This window comes from Pararge aegeria, chromosome 13 (genome assembly GCF_905163445.1).
Source record: "Pararge aegeria chromosome 13, ilParAegt1.1, whole genome shotgun sequence".
Taxonomy (NCBI): Eukaryota; Metazoa; Arthropoda; class Insecta; order Lepidoptera; family Nymphalidae; genus Pararge; species Pararge aegeria.
Window position 1 is genome coordinate 17,309,641 of NC_053192.1, and position 13,383 is coordinate 17,323,023.

The 13,383-nt window shown below is 37.2% G+C and overlaps 1 protein-coding gene across 3 annotated transcripts in view; it reads right to left on the reverse strand.

Annotated features, from left to right (window-relative positions):
• Positions 1-13,383, reverse strand: part of LOC120628641 (cationic amino acid transporter 3) — a 43,425-nt gene that overhangs the window by 15,644 nt on the left and 14,398 nt on the right. For 2 of the 3 annotated variants that reach the window (XM_039897176.1, XM_039897175.1), the window contains exon 2: positions 2,322-2,553. In XM_039897176.1, the coding sequence (XP_039753110.1) occupies positions 2,322-2,553 (232 nt within the window). Of the gene's footprint in view, positions 1-2,321; positions 2,554-2,732; positions 2,761-13,383 lie in introns of those variants that run through there. The other variant, XM_039897174.1, reaches the window with a different exon arrangement.

Below are 13,383 nucleotides of genomic sequence, written 5' to 3' on the forward strand. Positions count from 1 at the left end.
TCACAAAGTACCTAAGCATTCAAATAGGCAGATGAAGTATGATAGTCGAAGTGGTTTGTCAATGACCAACTGACATACTTTACGAGGTAAAATATTTGTTAGAGCGAGCGAATCGAAATCTTGCATTTTACTATGTCTATTTGTCAGTCTACGCCGCCAACTGTGAGTCCCGTCTGTCCATCTGTCAGATTCCAAAATTTTCTGATTTATGTTCTAGATGAACGTCTAAATTCGGAAATATTATGTAGAAATAGAAACCAAATAAACTACTCCTTATCAAACAAGGTGAAAAAAAAATGAAAAAATATTCAGCACACTAGATATTTCTGTTTCGTGGGTGCCTATTTACTGTCACTCGAATTACAGTGACAGACAATTTATGATTTTTAATTTATTTTGTTGCTGAAACATCTTCATGTCAAGTAACAATATTTAATTGTAACATTTTCCTGATCCTTTATTGAAAAAGTAGTTTCGAAAAACATGTTATTTATCTTTGAAATGTGTATCTATTTGTGAAAATGTTTTTATTTATTAATTTATAAGTGCCCACTCCGGTAAGATGTGACAGTATCACAAGAATCACAGAATCACAGAAATCACAGAATTTTGCCTACTCTTGGTTAGGTACTTACTAATTTAAGGACAAAAGCGAGAACTTTTACTCAATTCATAATACCAGAATCACAGAATTAAGGACACACAGAAACCGTGTAACAACACGACTAATATTGAAGCATCAAGAACTACTCCACTTTAGATTGGTTTTTCAAAAAAACTTTTAGTCATTTCATGCCATTTATCGGTTGACACTTGACAGTAATCATTTTACCTCTAAGCGTTCACCATAAAATGGAAAAATGGGAACAAAATTGTGACCTTACAACATTCCGCGGGTGTAAAGTGACACGTGCGCGGGCGTTTTCACTATTTTTGGACACAATGCACTGCAAACAATAATGGCTAAATGAGGATTCTGTACGTTCTTAATTCTTTGTATACGAAGTGGGTAAGATATATGCGGAGGAAGCGTCGGCATTTGCACAGTTCGACCAACGCTTAAAACATTCAAATCCAATAAAAGATTCAGGTTTTCTAAATTACTCACTGGCCCAACAACATTTGCATGTAAAAGGAGGTAAATACATTTGTGAGCTCGAACGGGGCTATATTTAGCGGGGATTTTTACTTCGTAACGAACGCCAACATTTTATTACAAAAGATTTTTATTATCTTTAACAGACTTTCGAAAATTACGGAAGTTTAATAATTATTTGAAAGCGTTTTATGTATACCTCGATTTTTAAAAGAATTTAAATTTTTTTTACAAGAAATTATTTTGTACCAGTAATACGCACAAAAGTACAGATTATGACAGGAACTAAATATTTTCACTTTCTGAATTATCGCTAGCAGACATATTTGATCGTTAAAGAAATTATTTATGTAAAATTCAGGTTACCCTTTCATGTGTAACGTAATAAATAACACTATATATACTATAGGTATGCGAGCTCAGTGTGGCGAGAGAGATTGCGCACAGGTTTACCCTCCGCCTATAGATATTTCACATCAATAAATAAATAACCGCCTATTACAGTCCACTGCTGGACTAAAGGCATCTCCCAACTGGAGGGTTTGCCCATAATCACCATGCTGGGCAGACGGTTTGGTGATGGCAGAAGATGCTAGTATTAGCACAGAGGGCGCTGCTCCCCGCTCTCCGTTATATTCGCTAAGTCGCCTCGTACGACACCCGCGGGAAGGAAAAAGGTTGGTGACAACTGTATTTTGATCTGCCGTCACCACACGGCTCCTCCAGTTCGTGGAAAGCCAGTTGCCAAGATCCAAGCTGGTTTAAGTTGGCGGCCTCAATCAGATGGCATTCGTAAAGTGTTTATGCTTGCTCAGTAAGGTAATTTTGGACCTACCAATGCATAAGTTTAAAGAATGTGTTAAAACACATTTATTACAGCGAGGTTATTATACAATTGATGAATTTCTTAATGATAAGGTTGCTTGGAAGCATCCGGCTCCGCTTTCATCTCTCACAAGATAGAATAATGAATTTTAAAATGTAAATTGTTGATATTGGAATAGAGCAACTGCTGAGTTTCTTGCCAGCTTCTTCTCGGTAGAATCTGCTTTCCGAACCGGTGGTAGAGTCACTACACACAGATAGACTTGACGCGAAAGTGCTTATATTAGGCCTACTTGAAATAAATCAATATTAAATTTTGAATTTTTTGAATTCAGTCCGCCTGCACGACGCGTTTGATGAATTTATGCAATGTAGTTATTTTTTGTGTGTACCAACTTACCAGCAAAAGCCGAAGCTATAGCAGCGACCAAGAAGCTAAGGGTCACGGCCGGCCCCGCCACGTCCTTCGCGACTGATCCGGCGAGTACGTACACCCCCAAGCCGAGGGTGCTGCCGACCCCCAAGGCTGTGAGGTCTAGAAGGCCCAAGCATCTGGCGAGAGGCGTAGAGGTGTCGCCGTCTTCTAGCTGCTTACAGCGGCGCAATGTGTTGAATATTTTTGCGCAGCTCATCTGAAACAAGCAAATAATAATATTAATTCAAAGTCAAAACTATCATTATTCAAATATACCAACAGAAGTCTACGGTTAGGCTAAGCTATAGTTACGTTACGTTAATTATATCCCCTGGCTGTCAGGGGATATAATCGGGGCTTACAATTTTTATCTTTTCTGTCCTAGCCCTGCAGCACCTTGGGACCCATCTATCAGTTCTCCGAGCTATGTGACCCGCCCAATGCCACTTCAATAATCATCGATAAATAAAGAATGTTTGATTAGTAAAAAATTGCAATTTAACTTTTAATTTTCTTTCCGTGCTGCCGTCAGTCATAAAGTAGCTAATAAGGGTGCTAAACAAAAGGTCGTAAAGTGACTAGGTACATAAGCACTTATCGTTCTACAATTATGATAACACTCCAAGATTGGCCAACGAAGTTATTCCGTTCTACCTATTAACTATTATAATTTTACTACCGGACGGTATCATGGAGATATCTATACTATCTAATAATATAAATAAACATCGCCATCTAGCCCCAAAGTAAGCGTAGCTTGTATTATGGGTATATAGCTGATGAATATTTTTATGAATAAAATACCCCAGACTCTGAAAATGTTCATCACACAAACATTTTTCCAGTTTTGGGAATCCAACCCTCGGCCTTGGACGCAGAGAGCAGGGTCGCTTCCCACTACACCAACTAGCTGTCATATAATAAAGTTAAAATATAATAATAAATATAATACAATTTTTCCTTGTTTTTTCTTAAATTCCACTCCAAGTCATGAAGTGATGTTGAAGTCTTAGCTGTTATTGATATGGATATTGCATTAGCGCATACCTCAGATTGGTTTTACGTGACATCGCATTGAAATGCTGAATGGCTTGATGGCAAATCTTCTCTGGTAGGGTAGTAAAACGCCACAGCTGAGGTTTCCCACCAGACAAGAGCTAATACCTAAATTCGACAATTTAAAACTAAAGCTACAAGGGTTCCAAATGCGCCCTGGTCTAAGAAGAAGCCCACAACAAACTTAGCCGGTTGTTATATTTTTTTGTTATCACCATTTCACATTGTCATTTAAAAATATTAAAGAAGCAACCTGGTTAGAGCAATAATTTACACCCTAGCATTTTTATCGTTGACGTAGTCCTTAATAATAGGACTTTTCTATAAGCTTACGTTCAAAAACATACACGATACATCTCTGGTATGGTATAAACATGGAGGTGCTGCAGGTATAGGTTCCAGTTTTGTAGCCGAAGAAAATCAAAGCTATTACAAACTTGACGTCGTCACGTCACGCTTGACTGCCACTTCATCTGTTTTGTAATCTGTTAGTAGCGTCGAACTTGCGTCTGTTCAACTATGTGGAATCATTTTTGACCACAAAAGCACTGATTGCCCGTTGGTTAGGACTTCGGCTTCACTTTCGCTGGAGCCGAATTCGAACCCCGGCACGCACCTCTAACTTTTAAAAGTTATGTGCGTTTTAAGCAATTCTTCTTCTTAGTCGTTTCAGTCTTGACAGACTGGTCGTGGTCGTTATCTGGGTTTTGTGGCTCGCTTGACAATACTTCGCCACTCTTCTCTAACGGTTGCCTTTCTTGCGCATTCATGTAGAGGAGCCTCGATTGTGGCCTTCACTTGGTCCGTCCAATTTTAAGCAATTACTCTTGCTTAAACGGTGTAGGAAAACATCTGGATTGAAACCTGCATGCCTGAGAGATCTCCATAACGTTCTTAAAGTCGTGTAAAGTCCAACAATCCGGAATTAACTAACGTGGTGGACTACGGCTTTTAACCCTTCTCATTGAAGGAGGAGACCCGTGCCCTGTATTGTGCCGGTAATGGGTTGATATTATGACCACAGCCTTAAATAAATAAATAAATATCCTACGACAATAACCACAACGGCATCAAGCCCCAAAGTAAGCGTAGCTTGTGTTGTGGGGACTAAGAAAGCTGACGATTTTTTTTTACAGATAAATACTTATAATACACACCCAGACACTTAAAAACATTCATGCTCATCACACAAACATTATTCCAGTTGTGGGAATCGAACCTTTGGAACACAAATAGTTTTATCAACATATTTCACGCAAGTAGGTACCGATCTATAAAAGTGCAAGTCTGCAGTTCGAAATTAGTGACGTAATCTGAAACGCGGGGTTGCACGGTTTGCCTCGAGATTACTTATCGCTTGGATTTACATGTGTCTGGAAAGTAGAATTATCTAGTTCTTATCTTCGAGTGGTTATAGTATGCCCTGCAGCGTTGAAAAAGTAAATATTGTCTTTTTACCAGTGGCGTGCATAGAGGGTATGCACAGGGTATGCAGATGATATAAAAATGAAGAAAATCTCCTCGAGAGTTTCTTCATCTTAGTACGAGGAATAAAAAACTTAAGGATGGGCATTGTAAGAGTTATAAAAAGCTTACCCTTGTGTATTTATAACTGGTGCTTGAGACTTCCTTAATTTTGTATCATCTGCATACCGTATGCATACCCTCTATGCACGCCACTGCTTGTTACCCTGGTGCCACATTTTGGCATAGTGTATTTATTTATTTATTTTGCGAGATAGCATTCCTAGAGACGAACATATACACAAGATACTTTTTATCTCCGTTACCGCAGCTTTTATCAATACAAAAAAACACGGATGGAGTCGCGTGACTAGAACCTAAAATATACAATGGAAATTATTACGTGGTGGATTAAAACTTGATTTGAAATGAACTTATGCAGAGTATTTTTAAACCCTTCATAATACCCACTTTGCGTATGTACGCTGATGAAAGTGATCTGTGCGTTGCGTATTAAAAAAAAACATAAAAAGCACTAAGTTCTTCTTAGTCGTGCACTCTTGGCACAGTGGTCGTGGCTGCTGAGATGAATTTCATGGCGCTAGGCATCATTGGATTGCACGGCTTCCCGCGCGTGTCTTCTCCACTTTTGGCGGTTGGTAGCGTGTCTAAAGCATTCCACCACAATTGTCTGGGTCAGAGATTTCACCGTATCTGTCCAACGAGTAGGTGACAACCCTTTTTCCTTCAACCTGTCCACTGCTGGTATCAGTCCACAGCTGGACTAAAGACCCCTCCCAACGGAAGAGATTGCCCATTATCACCACGTAAGATATCCGCGGAATGAGGAGGTGTAGTCACAACTGTATCTGCCGTCACCACAGACAGATCAGAATACAGTTCTCTCTCTCTGGTCGTTCCTTCATCACTGAAGATCGTGGTCCTGGTGAGATCTCAACTTCGCGTTGGTAAACTGTCTCCATCGACTTCTGTTGGAGGCCATTTTTGCGATTTGATAGAAGCGGTCCGAATTTGATTTTTTCGGCTGGCCTGCCCTTCTTGTTGGGGACCGGCCTCTAGGTCTTTTGCCATCGGCCCGTAACTAAATTTTTTTCCAGGCAATCATTCCACGCCGCATTATGTGCCCGAAATAAGAAAGTAAACGTTGGTAACATATAGACGAAAGTCGAACACTAACTCCTAGCTGCGCCAGGATAGACACATTTGTGCGCTTGGCTGTCCAGGGTATTCTCAACATGCGTCACCAGCACCACATGCCAATAAAGCTTAAAGATTAATTTTTACGTATAATATAGTCGCAAATATGATTTTACTCTTAGGCTTAGACAAAATAAAGATAAAACTTACTCACAGTCAAAACACGGAGGATACAAACAAAAAAACCAATTAAAATATTATAAAGACGAAATTTTAAAGCGCTATTAAAAGTTAAAAATCACGCCGTGACAAGAATCTAAACAGTGACAAAGACAAATGGAAAGTGTCTTGTCACATAGCATTGTTTGATCTGATTATGTGTTACAGCCTGCAATAAGCTCGGCAAATACAGATATCGCTCTCGGTAAAACTCTGAACACATGATTTAATTATAATAAAAAGAGCAACTGCTGAGTTTCTTGCCGGTCGTTCTCGGTAGAATCTGATTTCCGAACCGGTGGTAGAGTCACTACAAACAGACATAATCGACGTTTCAAAAGTGATTGTAAAGTAAGACTACTTGAAATAAATGAATTTTGAATTTTTTGAATATTATATTAATAATAACCTAATTCAGAATTAAAAAAAATAATAGATTTAATTTCAGTTGTTTTTTTTAATGGATGCACTAACTTTGGGGATGCGAATTATATAGAAGATACCTATACTAAAAATATTTAAGCTATATTTTTTTTTGTGGTTGTAATCCTCGTTTAACAGAAAAAGGACAACGTCCACGTCGCGTAACTTTGTTTTTGGACCAAAAGTGAAAGTGCCGGCCGGACTTGTCATATTTATTTGTGACACCAAAGATGATTATAACATATTTGTTTAGTCCACTATTCCATACAAAATAACTAGCTCTACTACTCGTATATTCTACAATACCAACCTTTACTTCAATATTGGCAGAGTATCACTTTAATACACTATATTAATATCATGGCTTGTAAAATGTTTAATGTCATCTTTCATTCATTTGTCTTATAGTTATCCATAAATTATCTAATTCTATTTATTTATTCGGCCCTGCTGTAGGTACTAACACGATGTAAAATAAATAAAATATACATCATACTTCTTGATAATAAATAGATAATACTGGTTTTAAATTTTGTGTGGTTTATTTAACTTTTATAAAAAAGTATACGTTTAATAACATCATACAGATCCCTCAATATAAGTATCTATCGGAAATAAAACAGATTGTCTGATGTGAAGCTTCAACCGTGGCTAGTTACCATCCTAGCGACAAAGACGTGCTGCTAAGCGATTAAAGTGTTCCGGTGCGATGTCGCGTAGAAATCGATTAGGGGTATGACTACCATACTCCCTAACAGGTTAGCCCGCTACCATATTAGACTGCATCATCACTTACCATTAGGTGAGATTGCAGTCAACGCAAACCTTGTAGTAGAATAAAAAAAAATAATTAAAAATATGTTTATATTACACACCACCTGCCAATGTCGAGTGTCTAGTATCAAGTTGTCAATCCGTTGTACAAATCGAAATTATTATGTATTATTTGTATGTATATTGTTTATGTATATACACATATAAATATGAACGTAATGGAGGTATTCCATTACATTCATACATACATACATAGTAACATAAATGAATACATGTCAAGCTAATGAAAGCGCGCTAAATGCGACATTACCACATACTAAATTATAACTATTTATTTAATTACTGTTGTTTATAGGTTGGTAAAAAACTTGACAGCGATATATTCACGTTATATAATGTACTATTAGGTATTTATTTCATGAGATTACATAACAAAGTTTCTAATATATGGAGTGAAAGAAATGAAGTGCTATTAGGTATACAAATATCATATTTGGACATGTAACATTATCAGGAATCAATAACAAATATCAATTTAATAAAAAACTGACGACCATAACATATTAAATATTACATAATATATTATTGAGAAAGTGTCCAGTTGTATTAATGTTATAATTGAATGATTTGTTTTATCACTCGGGATGTTTCTTCCTGTATGTAACGCAGAAGTTGTTCATCAGATATAAAGATCAGAATAAAATAAGACAAAGTACTACTGCGTGACTACTTTCAAGAGAAAAAATAACCTTTTCCTTCTTAAAGACGATTTCAAGAAACGTTAATTCACGTAGTGTGAACACTGTGCCTAAAATACACTCATAAAAAATATACTTTGTCTCATTTGCTCATTATTTGCATTTGGTATTATTATCTTTAATGTCAAAGGAGAAAATTATCATATAAAATTAAGGTGCTACCTTTGAAGTGGAATGTGAGAAGGATTTTTTAAATCTTATATTTATATATATATATTTAATACATATTTTTTTGTATATGATTTTTAGTACCTATATATTTGTGTAATATTTATATCTTATTTAGTGCACCACCTACCTCTTTTCTTTGTTTTTCCTTTTACGCCTATGGTTGCCTGAAAGAAATCGCTATGTAGCGATGAGGCCACCAAATTCTACTTTCTTGCTTTAGATTTATAACTCTGTCACTACTTTTTTTTTAGAGTACAATAAAAGTGTATTCATTCGATCATTCGTTTATAACAATAATCGACGGACCAAGCAGATTTTCAACACTTACAACACACTTCGTAAGGCATGCAAGGAATACTTCCTGCAAAGCCTCGTGTGCCGGAAACCACACAGTGACGTGCATAGAGGGTATGCAGATGATATAAAATCAAGAAAATCTCCAGTACGAGTTATAAATACTTAAGGGTAGGCTTTTAATGACTCTTACAATGCCTATCCTTAAGTTTTTTATAACTCTTATTGGAGGTTTTCTTTATTTTATATAATTTGCATACCCTGTGCGTACCCTCTATGCACGCCACTGCAACCACACCCTTCATATCGGAGCACAGGATTGCAACGATGCTGTTTAATCGCAGATATATACACGGAGGTTGTGAAAAAAATATATTTATTTGTTATCTAAATTTCATTACAAAACAATAAGCTAAAACCTCCATTTAAGTTTTAAGCAGCCTGTTTAGAGGTCTCGTTCTTTCAGATACAAAGTTTATAACAGATAATGTGACGTAACCAATTTATTACATCTGTCGGGCTGATTTGTGAATCTAAACCATCCACGATGCCACCCAAACGCATACCGAAAAATCAAATCGGTCCAGCCGTTTAGGAGGAGTTCAGTGACATACACACGCACACAAGAAATATATATATAAAGATTTCACCGGATGAGCTCTGTCACAAAAAGCTCAACTATTATTTCCTTTCATGTTTTAAATATCCCCCTTCTCCTCATAGGAACCGCTAGAATACCTTAACCGTAGGTAATTATCTCTCTCTCCATACGAATGCAAATTGTGGAATCAGCTTCGTAACGAAAATCAGCCTGTGAACTGGGTGCACTGTTTGCACCAAGTTTTATTATGGCGTATTCACGGAGCGGATAACAAATGTCTTAAAAACCGGCAACAATTCGCTATTACCTGCCGTCAAATATACACCCATTGCATCTAGCCCTAAAGTAAGCATAGCTTGTGCTATGGGTACTAAGAAGACAAATCAATATTTAAAAGAAAAACTTACATAAATACTTATAATATACACATAAACACCCAGACAATGAAAAACGTTCATGATCATCACACAAACATTTTCTTGGACTCAGAAAGCAAGGTCGCTACCCACTGCGCCAATCCGCTGTAAAACACAAGCCGTTAAAGGCCGAGCAAAGCTAAACTTAGGTCAACGGATTAGGGGTTTAGGTTTAATATAACACGTACCCCTTACAGTTTAGCCCGCTACCATCTTAGATTGTATCAACATTAACAGCTATCAGTAACTCACAGTTGAAGAGCAGTTGAGTTAAAACAAAAGTTAAACTTGTAGCTGTAAAGCGGTAGACAGCGAATGTCAAATTCGGTCATTGCCACCAAGCAAGTAGGTATGTCATACGCCTGGCTGTGAGCCGGAAAGCCTTCCACACTGTGATAAGCAGATTACAAACGCAAATATTATTTATTCATAGTAGGCCTAACATCCAGGCTCATTTGAAATGTCAAGTCTGTATTGACATTTTTCTTCTTAGTTTTATAGTTTTCAGGGATCCGTATACACGAAGGTGATACCCGGGAAGTGGTGGTAGCCTTGTGGTTCGGACTTCAGCTTCACTTTCGGGGAGCCGAGCTCTAGACCCAGCACACACCTCTAACTTTTCTAAGTTATGTGCGTTTTATTCCACATATTGACAAAATTCTCCAACAAAACATCGTAAGGAAACCTGCATGCCTGAGAATTTTCCATAATGTCCTAAAGGCGTGTGGAGACAGTAGTCCACCAATCCGCACTGGGCCAGCGTGGTGGACTACGGCCTAACCCTTCTCATTGTGGGAGGAGACCCGTGCCCTGTAGTGGGCCGGTAATGGGTTGATACGATGATAATGAGACCTGAAGGGTTTAAACTGGAGCCTGCTACTCAGTCCGGGCTATCCGTCCGTCCATCTCATGAACTGAAATAGGTACGTAGAGAGTTTAAATTTCACACAGTGTGTATTTCTATTGTCCCTATAACAAGGGCAAGAGAAATAATATCATGGCGCCATTAAAATAGGCATTATAAAAAACGGATTATGTTGGTCTTGCCCAGCATGTTCAGTAGAATTAACATTATCAATAATAATAATAAACGAATTTACGCAAATGAAACTAATAACCAAGGTGGTGAATTCCAGATGAAGTTAAATTTATCGTCTTGTTTTTATACTATACTAGCTGTACCCTGCCACGCTTCACTGTTGCACATTGTGATTGAATGGTTGAGAAAAATAGATAAAAACAATCCTTGATGCGTATTATATATCATGCTAAAATTTCAACCCGATCGGTGCAAAACTTTTTGAGTTTTTGAAGCGTAAACAAACCAATATAACATTTATATATATATAGATGATAATACATATAGATGATAATACATATGGCGCAAGAGAAGGCAGCTGCCTCCACCTAGAAATTCGCAGAAAATGTATGAACTCTCTTAAAAATGTATGGCGGCTAAGATACAAACACACAGACACAGATAGATTATAGAGGTGGAAAAGCTCACTTGACTAGTTAGACAAGGAGGTACGCTCATGGAGGGTACGGTACCCTGTTAGGTGCGAATCCGACAAGAACTTGACTGCTTTTTAACTTATCATATTTATTCCTTGTAGTGATAAGCGTTTGTTATGACTCTTTGCGATTGTCGTTCGACATTCGCGGTACTTACGTTTCCTAACGCAGGCGTGTCATGTTTGAAGACATTTTGCTGCTCGGCTCTTCAATTAAAACCTTTAACCTGCATCAGGCTGTGGTATTTTGTTGCCTAGTCACCATCGGACTTGTAATTCCGTATTGAGGCGTCATGCCAAAGGGTCGGTGGCAGCCCTAAAGCTTTTCACACTCACAATAAAAAGGGAGAACATTTGTGTTAGTCATATCGAATTTCTTGTGATTTATCCAGAGCCGATATAATATATCCAGGGATTATGTAATCGTTTAAAAAGTAAAACCTACCTAAAGGTAAATAAACTGTGTTCGAATGGATATAGTCTGTAGGTACATATTTTAATATTGTTTTTTTTATTTAATTTTAACACAAGACATTTTCTTGCCATTAAATGTTTATTTTATATATTGCATATATAAAACAGAGGTTTGACCCCAAAACAATCGGCGGTTGCGCAAAACGTAGTGATATTCAACGTTATTAATACATAAAGAAATAAAAATAAATCTTAAGATATCTTTAAGAGATAATAAAACTCTGCCCTTTTTTGGAAGTCAGTTAAAAAGGAAAATACTTTGTTATTCATCAATAACCACCTGTATAAGGTCAAAGTATTATAATATAAAGATGGCAACATATTGCTATTTTTGGCAGGCAACCGGATCTCCTTAGCACAAAAAAAGAGCCCAAAATGGCGGTGCACACTTACACAACACATTATTTATTATGTATGAATTTCTGGAAACATATACCTATATGTCGAAAAAAGGCAAAAAACACACGGTATATCATGTTAGTATAAGTGTTATATTTACTTATAGTAACATCATCATCAACAGCCCATTACAGTCCAACCAGTGGACTAAAGGCCTCCCATAATCACCACGCTGGGCAGACGGGTTGGTGATCGCAGTAGATGGTAGTAGTAGCACAGAGGACGCTGTTGCCCGCTCTCCGTTATTATACTAACATATATAGTATTATATAAATATTATAATAATTACTTTACATTATAAAAACTCTATGTGCCTACATTCTTGTGAATAAACTATTTTATTATTTTATTATTATATAACATACTTATAATAAAGGAACACAACTATACCCATTCCAATACAAGGTACAATGTCTATACGTTAAACTTTCTATACTCATGTAGATTCTTGCGTGAAGCTCAATCCAGATATACTTATAAAGCGTTCATATTAAGCGTTTGTACAATGTACATACAATTTTTATATTGATTATTTTGATACCATTACTGTGTCGCAAATGCAGTGATCCTTACCGCGGAATATCCTATCTCTGACGATTTTCCGCCATCTTGACCTGTCCGCGGCATGGTACAGAGCAGTGTGGACAGGTCTATAAGTGGGTAAGTTTAAATCATGCATTGAATCGGTTGCATACACTCGGGCTTTCACTGCAGACACGTCTAGAATACCGGCTGCCCAGCTCGGTCTTAGATATTTTGATTTTGACCTGTATTCTAGATAACTCATATGCTAAGTATGAGAACACTGACATTTCATTCATATTTATTTTTAAAATCAGACAGATATGTGTCCGACTATTGATCTATGTTATATCACTAGTTAATGACACTTTGCTTATGGCTGACGCCGCGCCATTTTGACGCTGACGTGACGCTGCAATACGAGTGCCCATGGCATTCAAATTGGAATTACTAAACACTATAAAATTAGTTCAAGACACTCGTGTGTTACATGTGGCGCTTCAAATGTGGACAAAAGTTAAGCTGTCATTTGTCTTTAAATGCCAGTCCAGTGTGAGGTTTGTGTGTCATATAACTTCGGCTCGTGTTAGTGAAGTTTGCGTAAAGTCACATACAATCTATGGATCTTAGACAATACTTGGTTTGGTTTGGAAATGCGCTATGTATTTTGTTTTAAAACTGTAGGTACTCCAACTGGTAGTTAAATTGAATTTATTTTTATAGTGATAGTTGACGGTCCAAGCCAGTGGCTTACATGTTGGTAAGTAGAAAACCTATTAAAACAAGGCAACACTAAGACGGGCA